Below are 15,792 nucleotides of genomic sequence, written 5' to 3'. Positions count from 1 at the left end.
CAAAAGAGCGCAAAAGAGATGGAGACAATTAGAAATAAAAGAGAGAGAAGGGCCGGGCGCGGTGGCTCAAGCCTGTAATCCCAGCACTTTGGGAGGCCGAGACGGGCGGATCACGAGGTCAGGAGATCGAGACCATCCTGGCTAACACGGTGAAACCCCGTCTCTACTAAAAAATACAAAAAACTAGCCGGGCGCAGTGGCGGGCGCCTGTAGTCCCAGGTACTCGGGAGGCTGAGGCAGGAGAATGGCGTGAACCCGGGAGGCGGAGCTTGCAGTGAGCTGAGATCCGGCCACTGCACTCCAGCCTGGGTGGCAGAGCGAGACTCCGTCTCAAAAAAAAAAAAAAAAAAAAAAGAGAGAGAAGGAGCTGGCTTCAGATGGACACAAAATTATCATTATTAGGCCTGGCGCAGTGACTCATGCTTGTAATTCCAGCACTTTGGGAGACCGAGGTGGGTGGATCACTTGAGGTCAGGAGTTCAAGACCAGCCTGGTCAACATGGTGAAACCCCATCTCTATTAAAAATACAAAAATTAGCTGGGCATGGTAGGGGGCGCCTGTAATCCCAGCTACTCGGGAGGCTGAAGCTGGAGAATCTCTTGAACCTGGGAGGCGGAGCTTGCAATGAGTTGAGATCTTGCCACTGCACTTCAGCCTGGGCAACAGAGGGAGACTCTGTCTCAACAAAAAAAAAAAAAAAAAAAAGAAGAAGAAAGAAAGAAAGAAATTATCATTATTAAAGATTTGTTAGATTCCCTCTGAAAGGACAGAGGAGAAATTTTGGTTGCAGGAAAACCCACTTTGACATAAACATACACAAAAGAGTTATTATATCTGTTTTATTTTATTTTATTTATTACTATGATATTTTTGAGACAAAGTCTCACTCTGTCAAACAGGCTGGACTGCAGTGGGGCTATTACAGCTCAGTGCAGCCTCAACCTCCGGAGCTCAAGTGATCCGCCAACCTCGGCCTCCCAATGTGCTGGGATGACAGCGTGTGCCAACACAGCTGGTTTAAACAATAATTCAAGTCTTTGACAACGTTATCAAAACATACTATTAAGAAGTCAGCACGTCTGCAACCCCAAATACATAAATGACAAGGAGGGTCTCTTCTATGTTAAACAAAAGGATTTCTCTCTTCGGAAAACATAAGACAAACACTCTCTCCATGTGAATTTCTTCCCATGTTGTTATAAGGCACCTTTCAAATGAACAATCTTGTTTTTCAAAAGTTTCCCAAAGTGGTTGCTTCAATTTGCAAATTCCCCTGGTGAAACTGTGTCATTTAGAGAGATGAATATATGTGTTGCCATTATAGTGACAGAACATGAAGGATGCAAGTGTTGTTCTGGAAGAGGCACCGCCTCAGACTGAGAAGATTACATGTGAATTGGAAGGTTCCAGAAGGGGGGTGCTTGTGTAACTTCATGTCTTCATATTTTGGCCAAAGGCCAATCACCACTGATTATGGGCTAGGAGAAAAAAACACACACAAAAAACAAAACAAGACAAAAAAACCTTCCTGATTCTGGTCAGAAGAAACTTAAAAGCAATTCTTAGGGACACAAAGACAAGACTGAGGAAAAAGTTCACTTAGGTGGTTTTTATTTTTTATTTTTTTGAGACAGGGTCTCCCCCTGTCACTCAGGCTGAAGTGCAGTGGCATGATCTCGGCACACTGCAGCCTCGACCGATCCTCCCACCTCAGCCTCCCAAGTAGCTGGGACTACAAGTTGTGCCACCACGCCCGGCATTTATGTATGTATGTATGTATGTAGAGAGGGGTATTACTATGTTCCCAACCTGGTCTTGAACTCCTGGGCTCCTCTCGCCTTGGCCTCCCAAAGTGCTGGGATTATAGGCATGAGCCACCATGGCTGGCCGATTTTTTGTTTGTTTGTTTTTTGGTTGTTTTTCAGAGTCAGGGTGTCACTCTGTCACCCAGGCTGGAGTGCAGTGGCGAAATCATAACTCACTTCAGCCTCGAAGTCCTGGCCTCCAGGTGATTCCTCCACCTCAACCTCCCAAGAAGTTGGGAATACTGGTGCACTCCACCATGCTGGGCTTCTGTGTGATTTTTGACAGGAGAAGTGAAGTGAGTGACGGACCGTTGACTAAGATGGGCAGACAGAGGGAGGGGTTTTTGGTGGGGGGAGGGATCGAGAACGGAGGTGCTTGGAGGCAGTAAATCAATAACTCAGCTTTGGAGAGGTTAACATTACTTTGCTTATTAAACATCCAAGTGGAATGTTGAAGAGGCAGTTGGATTTTGAATCCATAGAGGCCCAGGCTATTTTGTTTGTTTGTTTGTTTGAGACAGAGTCTAGCTTTGTCTCTCAGACTGGAGTGCAATGGCATGATCTCAGCTCACTGCAACCTCTGCCTCCCGGGTTCAAGTGATTCTCCTGCCTTGGCCTCCCGAGTAGCTGGGATTACAAGTGAGCACCACCACGCCCGGCTAATTTCTGTATTTTTAGTAGACACTGGGTTTCACCATATTGGCCAGGCTGGTCTTGAACTCCTGACCTCAAGAGATCTGCCTGCCTCGGCCTCCCAAAGTGCTGGGATTACAGGCGTGAGCCACCATGTCCCACCTGTTTTATCTTTCATCCATTTGTCCTCGGGGCGCCTGTCTTTTTCTTTTTGATTTCTCAAAGTCTTTTCTATTCTGTTTGTTTAACCTCTTGTCATTTCAGACAGAGCAAATATCATTTCCCAACCTGGCATATCTGTTACTTTTCATATGGGGTCTTCATTAAGCAGAATCTGTAAATTGTGATGTGCGCATTCTCATCAATATTCTTCCTTGTGCATGATTAATCCATGTTGTAATGTGTATCGGCACTTCATTCTCATTTTTCGTTTTTTGCTTTTTGTTTTTTGTTTTTGAGACAGAGTCTCTCTCTGTTGCCCAGGCTGGAGTGCAGTGGTGCGATCTCTGCTTACTGCAACCCATGCCTCCCAGGTTCAAGCGATTCTCCTGCCTCAGCCTCCTGAGTAGCTGAGATTACAAGCGTGCACCACCACGCCCAGCTAATTTTTATATTTTTAGTAGAGACAAGGTTTCACCATGTTGGCTAGGCTGGTCTCGAACTTCTGGCCTCAAGTAATCTGCCTGCCTTGGCCTCCCAAAGTGCTGGGATTACGGCACCACACTTGACCTCACTTCATTCCTTTTTATGGCTGAATAATATTCAACTATACGGAGAAACCTCATTTTACTTATCTGTTCATCTACTGATGAACATTTGGGTTGTTTCCACTTTTTGCTATTATAAATAATGCTGCTTTGGGCCGGGTGCGGTGGCTCAAGCCTGTAATCCCAGCACTTTGGGAGGCCGAGACGGGCGGATCACGAGGTCAGGAGATCAAGACCATCCTGGCTAACACGGTGAAACCCCGTCTCTACTAAATAAAAAAAAATACAAAAAACTAGCTGGGCGAGGTGGCTGGCGCCTGTATTCCCAGCTACTCGGGAGGCTGAGGCAGGAGAATGGCGTAAACCCGGGAGGCGGAGCTTGCAGTGAGCTGAGATCCGGCCACTGCACTCCAGCCTGGGCCACAGAGCGAGACTCTGACTCAAAAATAAATAAATAAAATAAATAAATAAATAAATAATGCTGCTTTGAACATTTGTGTACAAATTTTTTCATAGATTCTTATATACATTTAAAAATATGGCCAGGTGTGGTGGCTCATGCCTGTAATCCTAGCACTTTGGGAGGCCAAGATGGGAGGATCACTTGAGCCCAGGAGTTCAAGACCAGCCTGGGCAACATGGTGAAACCCGTCTCTACAAAAAAATGCAAAAATCAGCTGGGCATGGTGGCAAACACCTGTAGTCCCAGCAAGTCGGAAGGCTTAGGTGGGAGGATTGCTTGAGCCTGGGAAGTGGAGGTTGCAGTGAGCCGTGATTTTGCCACTGCATTCCAGCCTGGGTGACAGAGTGAGACCCTGTCTCAAAAAACAAACAAACAAACAAACAAACAAACCAAAAAGCCAAAACAAAACCAGAAACCAAAAACCAAACAAAAACAACAACAACAACAACAAAACCCACACAAACAAAACAATACATTTTATTACAGAAGGAGAGGATTACAAATAAAACAAAATAAAAAGTACATTTAAGTGATTTTCTTTAAAATATTCAGCTGGGATTTAAATCGAAATTACATAGAAATTATATATTAGTTTGGATAGACTTGACATCTCTATAAAACGAAATTGCCTCATCCAAGAACATGAATTGCGTCTTCATTTATTCAGATGATCTTTTTTCGTTTTTGAGACAGAGTCTTGCTCTGTCACCCAGGCTGGAATGCAGTGGCATGATCTCGGCTCACTGCAACCTCTGCCTGCCAGGTTCAAGCAATTTTCCTGCCTCAGCCTCCTGAGTAGCTGGAATTACAGGCACGTGTCACCATGTCTGGCTAATTTTTGTATTTTCAGTAGAGATGGGGTTTCACCATGTTGGCCAGGCTGGTCTTGAACTCCGGACCTCAGGTGATTTGCCTGCCTCGGCCTCCTAAAGTGCTGGGATTACAGGCATGAGCCACCGCGGCCGGCCTCTTTTATACCTTTTAATGGAGTTTTAACTTTTTCTCCATAGAGGTCTTATCCTAGTCAGACTAATTTTTTATTGCTGTGTAAAGAATATTACCACAGGCCGGGCGCGGTGGCTCAAGCCTGTAATCCCAGCACTTTGGGAGGCTGAGACGGGCAGATCACGAGGTCAGGAGATCGAGACCATCCTGGCTAACACGGTGAAACCCCGTCTCTACTAAAAAAATACAAAAAAAAACTAGAAACTAGCTGGGCGAGGTGGTGGGCGCCTGTAGTCCCAGCTACTTGGGAGGCTGAGGCAGGAGAATGGTGTGAACCCGAGAGGCGGAGCTCACAGTGAGCTGAGATCTGGCCACTGCACTCCAGCCTGGGCGACAGAGCGAGACTCTGCCTCAAAAAAAAAAAAAAAAAAAAAAAAGAATATTACCACAAAGTTCGCAGCTTTTAAACTATATACATGCAATATTATCTCATGGTTTCTGTGGATCAGGAGTCAGGGTGTGGCTTAGCTGGATTTTCTGCTTATAGTCTCAGAAGCTGAAAATCAAGGTGTCCACTAGGGCTGCTGTCTCATTTGAGGCTTCCCTGGGAAAGGATCCAATTTCAAGCTCACTGGAGTTCTTGGCAGTATTCTGTTTCTTACAGTCATAAGACTGAGGGCTTCAGTTTCTTGTTGGATGTCAACTGGAAGCCACCCTCATTTCCTAGAGTTTAAGGTTCCCCAAAGTGGCCACTTGCTTAAGCCAACAAGGCAGTGAGAGTCTTCTACAACGTGGTCATTTCAACCTTATTTATTTATTTAGTTTTTGAGACAGGGTCTCACTCTGAGGCTCAGGCTGGAGTGTAGTGGTGAAATCTTGGCTTACTACAACCTCTGCCTCCTGGGTTCCAGCAATTCTCATGCCTCAACCTCCTGAGTAGCTGGGATTAGAGATGCCCCCCACCACGCCCAGCTAATTTTTGTATTTTTAGTAGAGATGGGGTTTCACTATGTTAACCAGGCTGGTCTCGAACTTTTGGCCTCATGTGATCCGCCCGCCTCGGCCTCCCAAAGTGATGGGATTACAGACGTGAGCCACCATGCCTAGCCTCAACCTTATTTTTAATATGATCACATACATGTAATGGCATACAGTCAGTCACCCTTGGTCATGCACAAACTCAAGGACAGGGGATTATGCAAGCATGTGAACGCCAGATAGGAAGAATCATGGGGGCCATCTTAAGTGTGTTTTGATGATACCATTCCTGTGGATATGATCTTCAGGTTCACAAAAAGATTTATACAAAGATTTTCATCGTAAAGTTGTTTGTAACACTATCAAGATGAAGGCAGTTAGAGTCAATGGGTTAGATAGATCCACAGCACCATGAATGGATCTTTCTTTTCATCCCTTTAAATTTATGCCATGTTTTCATATTTTGTTTTAATTCCAAAATGAAAATATCTATACTCTTTTTTATTTGATTATAACAGTGACACATAATTATTGTAACTTTTTTTTTTTAATTTTTTTTGAGAAGGAGTTTCGCTCTTGTCACCCAGGCTGTAGTGTAATGGTGTAATCTCGGCTCACTGCAACCTCCGCCTCCCGGGTTCAAGTGATTCTCCTGCCTCAGCCTGCTGAGTAGCTTGGATTACAGGTATGTGCTACCAGGCCTGGCTAATTTTTGTATTTTTAGTAGAGACAGGGCTTCACCATGTTGGCCAGGCTGGTCTCAAACTCCTGACCTCAGGTGATCCACCCGCTTCGGCCTCCTAAAGTGCTGGGATTACAAGCATGAGCCACCGAGCCTGGCCTATTGTAACTTTTTTTTTTTTGGACAATAGAAAAGTATAAAGGAGAAAGTAACAAACCATTAGTTACCTCCCCAGAGAACCATTGTTAACATTCCCTCCCCAACATTTTTTGCCCTATGGATACACATTTTTTCAAGATCTTGTTTGCTTTGATATGTCATTTCAGTGACTTGAACTTATTTCTGGAACAATATATGGGTAAAGTCTATGTATATATGTATCTATGTATATATCTATCTACGGAAAACAAGTAGATATAGACAGTAAAATAAAGACAGAGACAAGACAGGGGTTGGAGAGATGAAAGGAGAGAAAGTCATAGACAGGGAGAGACATATGGGGAGAGGGAGACACAGAGAGAGCTGTGGGCACATAAGGACAGAAAGAGAAACACAGAGAGCCATGGAGAAATGAAAGTATTGGGCCAGGGCCAGGCATGGTGGCTCAACACCTGTAATCCCAGCACTTTGGGAGGCTGAGGAGGGCCGATTGCTTGAGCTCAGAAGTTGGAGACCAACCTGGGCAACATGGCGAGACCCCATCTCTACCAAAATACAAAAATTAGCCAGGCGTGGTGGTGGGCACCTGTAGTCCCAGCTACTTGGCAGACTGAGGCATGAGAATTGCTTGAACCCTGGAGGTGGAAATTGCAGTGAGTTGAGATCTGGCCACTGCCCTCAGCCTGGAGGACACAGTGAGACCCTGTCAGAAAAAAAAAAAAAAAAAAAAAAGACAAAGAGACAAGGAGAGAATGGAAAGGAGCATTTATTGAGCTCCTACTGAATGTCATTCTAAACCTCCAAGGTCACTTTGAGGGAGGCTGTCAGTAATAACCCCTTTATGCCTCTGAGAGCCTGAGCCTTAGAATGGCGAACTGAGCTGTCCATGGTCACATCACCTAGATTGAAACCATCTCCCTTGGCGCGGGCCGGGCCCACTGCGGGTGATCCATTAACTATTTATCTAATGAACAAACTAAAGTCCATCTCCTCCCCAAGGAAGAGAGATGAGGACCAGACCCCCATTTCACTCCACTGAGTCCATTTTTCTTGCCTGTTTTCCTGTCTGCCAAGGTAACTGTAAGGTCGGTTGCCCCAGCAACTGCCCTCCGACTGCCATGGCAACCGCCAGCTCTCCACCTTGCCCTTTGGGCATTTCCATGGCGACGGGAGGTCTGGAGGGGCTGCCAGTTCCCCGAGGCTGCGCCTGCGTCGGGTGGGGGGTGGGGGGGTAGGGGGGGGCCCTGATTCCGGGCGTGCGCAGCCGCAGAGCGCCGCAGCCTCGCCAGCTCGCCCGGGCACTGCGCACTTGCCAGCCAGTTCGCCCGTCCGGAGCCCGGCTCGCTGGGGCAGCATGGCGGGGTCGCCGCTGCTCTGGGGGCCGCGGGCCGGGGGCGTCGGCCTTTTGGTGCTGCTGCTGCTGGGCCTCTTTCAGCCGCCCTCCGCGCTCTGCGCGCGGCCGGTAAAGGTGCGACTCCAGTCCGGCGCGGGGTGGGGTTGGGGGAGGATGCCACCGGCGAGGGTTGGAGTTGGGGCTGCGCCACCTCATCCTCGCCCAAGCCGGCTCCCGGTACGTGCGGAGAGATCGACGAGGGTGGCCTGGGCTCCGGCCGCCGGTCCGCGCCCAGGCCACGCCGGCACACCTGAGACCTGACTCGGTCTCTGCCTGTGCGGGTGGCGTCGTCCCGGGCGCCGCCGGTAACCTTGCCCTGCCCACCTTTCCGAGCCCGGTGCCTGTGACGCTCTCCACGGCACTAAGGCGCTTTAAGAAAGGGCGCGCGCGCATCGGTGTGTGTGCGTGTGATGTGAGGACAGCGGTGTGGAGGTGTCGTGTCCTTGAAAGTGTGTGGTCTCTGGTTTGAGCGCTTCCAAGTGTCCTACAAAGGTGCCGTGGTGCGTCTGGGTGTGTAGTGTGTGTGATACCGGAATACTTCTGTGCGCGATTCTTCTGTGGGCCCGATTGTTTTCTCGGTGACACCGTGTGTATATTTATGAATCTTTATATGTGTGTTGGCATGGCCTATGGGCGTCTCTCTCTCTCTCACTCTCTCTGTGATTTCGTTTTTGTTTGAGAGGGAGTGGTCTTCGCATCTCCGTGTGCACATTCCGTAGTGGTTCTGTTGGACCAAGTGCCTGGGATTTCATTTGCGTGTTCCTGAGACTGTTTCTCTCTGTTTCTTTGTGGAGCTGTGTCATCCTGAGGAGAGGAGCCATGATGCCTCTCTGCTGCATTGTGTCTTTAAGGATGGTGCATGTCCTTGCACCTGGGTGGCTTGGCGACTGTAACTGCAGGGGCAGCTGCGGATGTGAACATGTGCAGGTCCTTACATGTGGCTGTGGCAGTGTTGGGCTGTATATGTGACATCTCCAGGCCTGTCAGTCCTCATAATGTGTGTGAGGCTGTGATTGCTGGTGAGTGTGACACCCCGGGGTGACTGAGGAGTGGTAGGCGCCAAGCAAGGGCACTTGCAGAGGCATCCTCCTCTAGCTCTTCAATACTGTCTGCATCTGAGATGGGAATTAAAAAAAAAAAAAACAAAAACTGTTACCTTATATCCGTGTAACAATGTGTTTAATATATATGTACAATGTAAAGAATGATGACAAAATAACTCCGCCGTGTAGCAGTCACTCAGCTGAATAAATAGAGCCTGACCAAGAGTTAGAAGCCCCTGTGTGCCCCTCCCCATGGCAGCCCCTGTTCCTGCACAGTCCATATTCTATATTTTCTGTCCATTGATCCCTTACTTCCTTACTTTTGTTTGTAGCTTATCACATATGTGTAGCTCTCAAAACAATCCATTGTTTAGTTTTTCCTGCTTTTTGAACATCATTGAAATAGAATCATACTAGGTGACTGGTTCCTCGTAGTCACTAGGGGTCACTAGGAAGTCCTCAGGGTGTCTAGTAGTCTCAGGCAGTCTGCAGTGAAATTCTGGAACTTGGCTTTTTTTTTTTTTTTTTTTTCCTTGGCTCTACTTTGGTTGCGAGATTCATCCAAGTTTATGCTTGGTGGCTATAATTCATTTATTTGTATTACTGCATAACGTTATATCCTATGAGGACATCATGATTTATATATGTGTTCTCAATTTGTCAGTGGACATTGGATTGTTTCCAGGCTTTTCTTTCTCCCCTGCCCTTTTATGCTATTACGAACAGTGCTGCCATCATCTGTCATGAACTTGTGACCAGTAGTATATGTGCCAAAGCTACTCTGGGGCATAACGTCCCAGGAGTGGGTCATAGGATATGTGCATCTTTTTAGATATTGTCAAACCGCTCTTCAAAATTACTTTGCCAGTTTAATTTTCACCAGCATAGTATGAGAGTTCCCATTTTTCTGCATTCATTTCAACACTTTATATTATCAGACTTTTTGATTTGGGTCAATCTTTTAGTTATATTATGCATAGTATCTCACTGGCATTTTAATTTGCTTTCCCCTGATTACTAATGAGGTTTTAAATTTTATTTTATGTTTGTTAGAGACAGCATCTTCCTCTGTCATGCACACTGGAGTGTAGTGGTGCAATCTGGGCTCACTGCAACCTTGAGCTTCTGGACTCAGGTGATCCTCTCACTTCATCTTCCCAAGTAGCTGAGACTATGGGCATGTGCCTCGCTCATTTTTTTGGTTTTATTTTTTGTAGAGACAGGGTCTCGCTATGTTGACCAGGCTGGTCTCAAACTCCTGGCCTCAAGCGATCTTCCTGCGTTGGCCTCCCAAAGTGCTGAGATTACAGGCATGAACCACTACAGCTGGCCCAATTTTTCATGTTTAGTAATCACGTTTGTGAAATAGGTGATCATGTATTTTTTCTATTTCTGTATGAGTTTTTCTCTTACTACTGTTTAGGAATTCTCTGTATCTTCTGTGTACTACTCTTTTTTTTTTTCTTTTTTGAGACGGAGTCTCACTCTGTTGCCCAGGATGGAGTGCAGTGGCGCGATTTTGGCTCACTGCAAGCTCCGCCTCCCGGGTTCACGCCATTCTCCTGCCTCAGCCTCCTGAGTAGCTGGGACTTCAGGCGCCCGCCACTACACCCAGCTAATTTTTTTGTATTTTTAGTAGAGACGGGCTGTCACCGTGTTAGCCAGGATGGTCTCGATCGCCTGACCTTGTGATCCGCCCCCCCTCGGCCTCCCAAAGTGCTGGGATTACAGGCGTGAACCACCGCGCCCGGCCCCTGTGTACTACTCTTTTATTGGCTATTTGTGTTGCAGGCATCACTCCTTTTAAGCATATTTATATGTGGCCTGTATGTTTCTTTTCCAAACCTTCACAGTCATTTTTATGATATTTTTTATTCCTTGCTCAGATTATTGGTACCCTCTTTTATTTCTTTAAACTTGTGGAAATTGTTTCAAAACTGCTTGAACTGAAAATTTGTTATTGGGTAATTTATTCTACAGATGAACTTGTACACATGCCAAATGGTATATGAACAAGTTTATTCATATAGTTCCTGTTGTCCACAATATTAAATATGGAAAAATCTGTAACTGTCATATCTACCATCGCTACTCTTATAAAGAAACTCGGTCCCCAGGAGTGGGGGTGGGGAGGGAGGAATTATGAGAGTCACCAAGGGATCACTGGCGCGCTGTGGGGTGGAGTGGGGGGGTGTCTGGGGATCTTTGGTGGCCTTAAGTGTGTTTGGAGATATTTGGTGGTTTCCAGTGGCCTTAGGGGAGTCCGGGTGTATTTGGATGGTCACGGTGCTTTTGGTGGCATCTGGGATGCTTGAGGCCCACGGAGCTTCCCAGGCTGGGGTCCCTGGCTCGACAGACGCTGACAAACTCTTTTCCCCCACCTCATTTTCCCTCAGGAGCCCCGCGGCCTAAGCGCAGCGTCGCCGCCCTTGGCTGAGACTGGCGATCCCCGCCGCTTCCGGCGGTCAGTGCCCCGAGGTGAGGCGGCGGCGGGGGCGGTGCAGGAGCTAGCGCGGGCTCTGGCGCATCTGCTGGAGGCCGAACGTCAGGAGAGGGCGCGGGCCGAGGCGCAGGAGGCTGAGGATCAGCAGGCGCGCGTCCTGGCGCAGCTGCTGCGTGTTTGGGGCGCCCCCCGCAACTCTGACCCGGCTCTGGGCCTGGACGACGACCCCGACGCGCCTGCAGCGCAGCTAGCTCGCGCTCTGCTCCGCGCCCGCCTTGACCCTGCCGCCCTCGCAGCCCAGCTTGTCCCCGCGCCTGTCCCCGCCGCAGCGCTCAGACCCCGGCCCCCAGTCTACGACGACGGCCCCGCGGGCCCAGATGCCGAGGAGGCAGGCGACGAGACACCCGACGTGGACCCCGAGCTGCTGAGGTGCCCAGCAGGGGGTGGGGAGGGGTCGGGTGCCTCCGTCCGGGGAGGTCGAGGGAGAGGAACTGGGACGCCTGCTTCTCCCGTGGAGTGCGAACCTCTAAGTCTTGGGGCCCTAAGAGGGAGTGAGGTCCTGGATCCAGGGAGTCGGGGCAAGGATGCCTGGCTGAGTACTCAGTGGGGGAAGTGGACCCCAGGTCCTGGAAAGGGGAGAGGGAGGCAGGGAAGCCACCGTTTCTGGGATGAAAGACGGCTGTCTCCTGAAAGCAGTGGACTGAGGACGCCTCCTTAGGGAGGGAACCTGTCCCCAGGCAGTACGTGGTTGTGGATCCTGCGTTCTGGGCCTCGGGGGTGGGGCCAGAGAATGCCCCACCGCGGACGTAGCCTCACTGCATTGCGCTCGGCCCTGCAGGTACTTGCTGGGACGGATTCTTGCCGGAAGCGCGGACTCCGAGGGGGTGGCAGCCCCGCGCCGCCTCCGCCGTGCCGCCGACCAGGATGTGGGCTCCGACGTGCCCCCTGAGGGCGTGCTGGGGGCACTGCTGCGCGTGAAACGCCTAGAGACCCCGGCGCCCCAGGTGCCTGCACGCCGCCTCTTGCCACCCTGAGCACAGCCCGGATCCCTTGCACCCTGGGACCCAGGAGTGCCCCCGCCATCCCGCCACCAGGACTGCTCCCCGCCAGCACGTCCAGAGCAACTTACCCCGGCCAACCAGCCCTCCCACCCGAGGATCCCTACCCCCGGCCCCACAATAAACATGATCTGAAGCAGCTCTGTGCTTGTCTGTGTGAGTGGCAGTTTCTAGGGGCTGGTGGTGCCCACGGTGGTGGTTGCCCTTAGACCAGGGGAGAGGAGCCCCTACCCTGGGTCCTGCACTTTAGAGCAATCACCTGCTCAGTCTATGTCTCTCCTTGAGGTGGAGGGGAAGGCATCAACATGGACAATGGCAGTGCCCACGCGGATCTTGTGTCCCCCTTTTAGGCCTCACTTGGGTATGGGGATCCCAGGCTTTCAGGCCACTTTCAGGGCCTGCACCATCATCTTCCAAGGGACCATCCTCCTGAGGGCCAAGGGGTGGCTTTGTGGGGCACGGGAGTAGAGCTTGAGGTGCGGGCTGGGATGTCACAGGCACACATGAACACCTCCTGATGCGGGGGAGAGAACCGGAGAGGACTTCGCGCTGGGGAACGGGAGGTCCCAATACAGGCACACTCTTTGGCAGACAGGCACATTCTGGCAGGGAACTCTGAGAAGGCTGAGAAATTGGAGCCTGGATATCCAGGTCACCAAGAAAGTGTATTTGCCAAATTAGGATAGGGTGTATTTCGTTTGCTTTGTAAAGCTTGATTTGCAATGTCTGTTTACCTATTTAGTTATGTAGTGTAGAGGCCTACCTGTACTCTTGCTCCAGGCCCTGGAGATACTGAGGGTTGCTGTGGTAGCAGCTGATTTGTAGCCATGGCCTTTGCACTGGCTAGTCCCTCTGCCTTTGGATATCTTCAAGTTTTTGTCCAGATGTCACCTACTCTCTAGAAGGCTTTCCTGGACCTGTCACCCTATTCCTTCACCTGCCTTTAACATGTAGCCTTTATCACTGTCTAGCCTGATGCCATATCTATCAGGGCAGGGATTTTTAAGTGTCTTGTTTGTCTCTACCTCCCTTGTATCTAAAGCGGAGCCTGGCACACCGTGGGCTCCCCCTGAATTTCTTGAATGAAAGAATTCTCACAACTCAAGTAACATTCTACCCAGTCTCACTCTCACCCACACAACACTCAGCACGGAGGCAGCTTTGAAACCAAAAACACCATTTATTTAATTTTGCACAAAATCTCTCGACATAACAAAAGCAACATTAGGCACTCCCATGTTACCAAAAAGCCCCTCACCAAGTGAAAACAAGAGAGGTGTCCATCTTTCCCTAGTATACTGAATGTGTCCCTCAAAGCTAATTGCTTCAGGGGTCTCATGTCAAATAAACAATCACCCTGGCCTGGGGGTAGGTCTACATTTCTTGGCCAAGACCTTCAGGCCACAGAGCAGCCACAGTGGCAGGTGGCCTTCTGGTGCCGGGCCTTCTCCCTACAGGACCTTGCCATGGGCTCCTTGGCCATGGCCTCCTGGACCCTCTGGATCTCATGGACCAGCAGAGAAAAGGCCTCCTCCACGCCTTGCCGTGTTTTGGCTGAGGTCTCCACGAAGTGGGCCCCCCAGCTGTGTGCAAGGGCTGCAGCAGCGGCATGAGCATCTCCAGCGGTGGTCACAAGGTCACACTTGTTGCCCACGAGGACAAGGGGCTGGGCGGGGTGAGGGCCCCAGGTGGCCCATATCTGTTGCAGCTGGATCAGAGACGAGGGGTCATCGAGAGCGAAGACGCCCAGCACACCATCACAGACAGCCAGGCACTGGTCACGCAGGGCCCTATGGATGGCCTGCCCTGCTGTGTCCAACACATTCAGAATGCAGTCCCCACTGTCCAGGGTCAACTCCTTCCAGTAGGAATCCTGGATGGTGGGGTCATGGTCCTCCACGAAGCACTGGTGGTTCAGCTGGATGGTCAGCGCACTCTTGCCCACGCCACTCGCGCCCACCACCACAGCCTTGTACTCAGGCAGCTGCCTGCCAACATCCCTGCAGCGTGCCTGTGCCCGGTGGGTTTCCCCCTGGAAGGAAGGGCTCCATGTGGCCAGGCCCAGGTCGAAGGTGCCAGGCTTTGTTGGCAGCTCCATGACCCCAGCAGGCAGCTCAGGAAAGAGACGTGGGCAGCGGGCTCTGCAAGTGGGAAGAGAAGAAGCAAGACAACAGGCAATACGTTAGGGGAGACCATGTGAGGGCAAGGAGACAGTGGGGTGTCATTATTTTAACATTTACCAAGTGCCTATTGTGTGCTGATCACCTTCCAATTTGCGTGCTATATATATATGATTTATGTTGTTTTCTCCCTGCCCCACGTCCCCCCCATCTCTCCTTCCCTCCTCACACGAACCAACAACTGTGAAGTCTGGATTTCCCAAACAGCTTTATTGAGATGTAATTTACATCCCATCAAGTTCAGCCAGCTAGTGTCCAATTTAACGGGTTTTAGCATATTCATGAAGTTGCGCAACTATCACCATAACTAAATTTTAGAACATTTTCCTCACCCCGAAGAGAATGCCTATGCCCATTAGCAGTTCCTCCCCATGATGGAGGGAGCGCAGGATTTTGCCGGTTTGGGTCACCATTGAACCCCAGCCCAGCACAGTGCCTGCCAGACAGTAGGGACTCAACATTCCCACCCCCAGAAGGTTTATGTTCTAAAAGGCAGAGGCAGATAAGACAATAAACCAAATAAATATGTCAATTACGTGGTCTGTTAGCCATTATCATTAGAATGTTGTCTTTATTAATTATTCAACATACATTTATTGGGAACCTACTGTGTGGCAAGGACATAGAGGTGGGCAATAAATAGACAACAAACTGTAGCCCTCATGAAGGTTATATTCTGGTCGGGGTGAGAGACAACAAACTAGGTAAAAAAGTGGGCCGGGTGCAATGGCTCACGCCTGTAATCCCAGCACTTTGGGAGGCTGAGGCAGGTGGATCACCTGAGGTCAGGAGTTTGAGACCAGCCTGCCCAACATGGCGAAACCCCGTCTCTACTAAAAATACAAAAAATTAGCCGGGCGTGGTGGCGGATGCCTGTAGTCCCAGCTACTCGGGAGGCTGAGGCAGGAGAATGGCGGGAACCCGGGAGGCGGAGCTTGCAGTGAGGTGAGATCTCACCACTGCACTCCAGCCTGGGGGACAAGAGCAAAACTCCATCTCAAAAAAAAAAAAAAAAAAAAGTGAACTATATGTCAGTAGCAGGTGATAAGCATGCAGAAGGTGCTTAGTTCATGCCAGGCTTTTAAATTATAATTTAATCTCCATTCATTAATTCAAGAATCTTCCTTCGTGCCAGGCATTGTGGTGTGGCAGTTAACAAAACAGACCCCAGTCCCTGCCCTTGTGAGGATTAGATTCTGGCAGAGAGAAAGAGACAATAACAAGATAAGGAACAAGGAAGTTGCGTGTTCGAAGAGGATGGGCACACGGCAGGTGGTCAATTAGTGTTAGTTATTAGCAGCA

General features: G+C 49.6%; 2 protein-coding genes across 3 annotated transcripts; one reads left to right on the top strand and one right to left on the bottom strand.

The window, feature by feature from the left end:
• The first annotated feature begins 7,649 nt into the window (after positions 1-7,649).
• On the top strand, positions 7,650-12,451 carry PCSK1N (proprotein convertase subtilisin/kexin type 1 inhibitor). 2 transcript variants are annotated; one of them, XM_045383220.1, is made up of 3 exons: positions 7,650-7,841; positions 11,206-11,681; positions 12,091-12,451. In XM_045383220.1, exons 1-3 carry the CDS (start codon positions 7,728-7,730, stop codon positions 12,284-12,286), a joined length of 786 nt encoding a protein of 261 aa, XP_045239155.1. In that variant the 5' UTR covers positions 7,650-7,727; the 3' UTR covers positions 12,287-12,451. The 2 variants fall into 2 exon arrangements, with proteins under 2 accessions (XP_045239155.1, XP_045239154.1); XM_045383219.1 differs by having other exon boundaries at positions 7,650-7,943.
• A 1,019-nt stretch (positions 12,452-13,470) lies between these two features.
• On the bottom strand, positions 13,471-14,857 carry ERAS (ES cell expressed Ras). Its single transcript, XM_074030009.1, has one exon. It carries the CDS (start codon positions 14,406-14,408, stop codon positions 13,707-13,709), a length of 702 nt encoding a protein of 233 aa, XP_073886110.1. The 5' UTR covers positions 14,409-14,857; the 3' UTR covers positions 13,471-13,706.
• Positions 14,858-15,792: the final 935 nt, after the last annotated feature.

This window comes from Macaca fascicularis, chromosome X (assembly GCF_037993035.2).
Source record: "Macaca fascicularis isolate 582-1 chromosome X, T2T-MFA8v1.1".
Lineage (NCBI taxonomy): Eukaryota > Metazoa > Chordata > Mammalia > Primates > Cercopithecidae > Macaca > Macaca fascicularis.
This window is presented reverse-complemented; position numbering and strand designations above follow the sequence as displayed.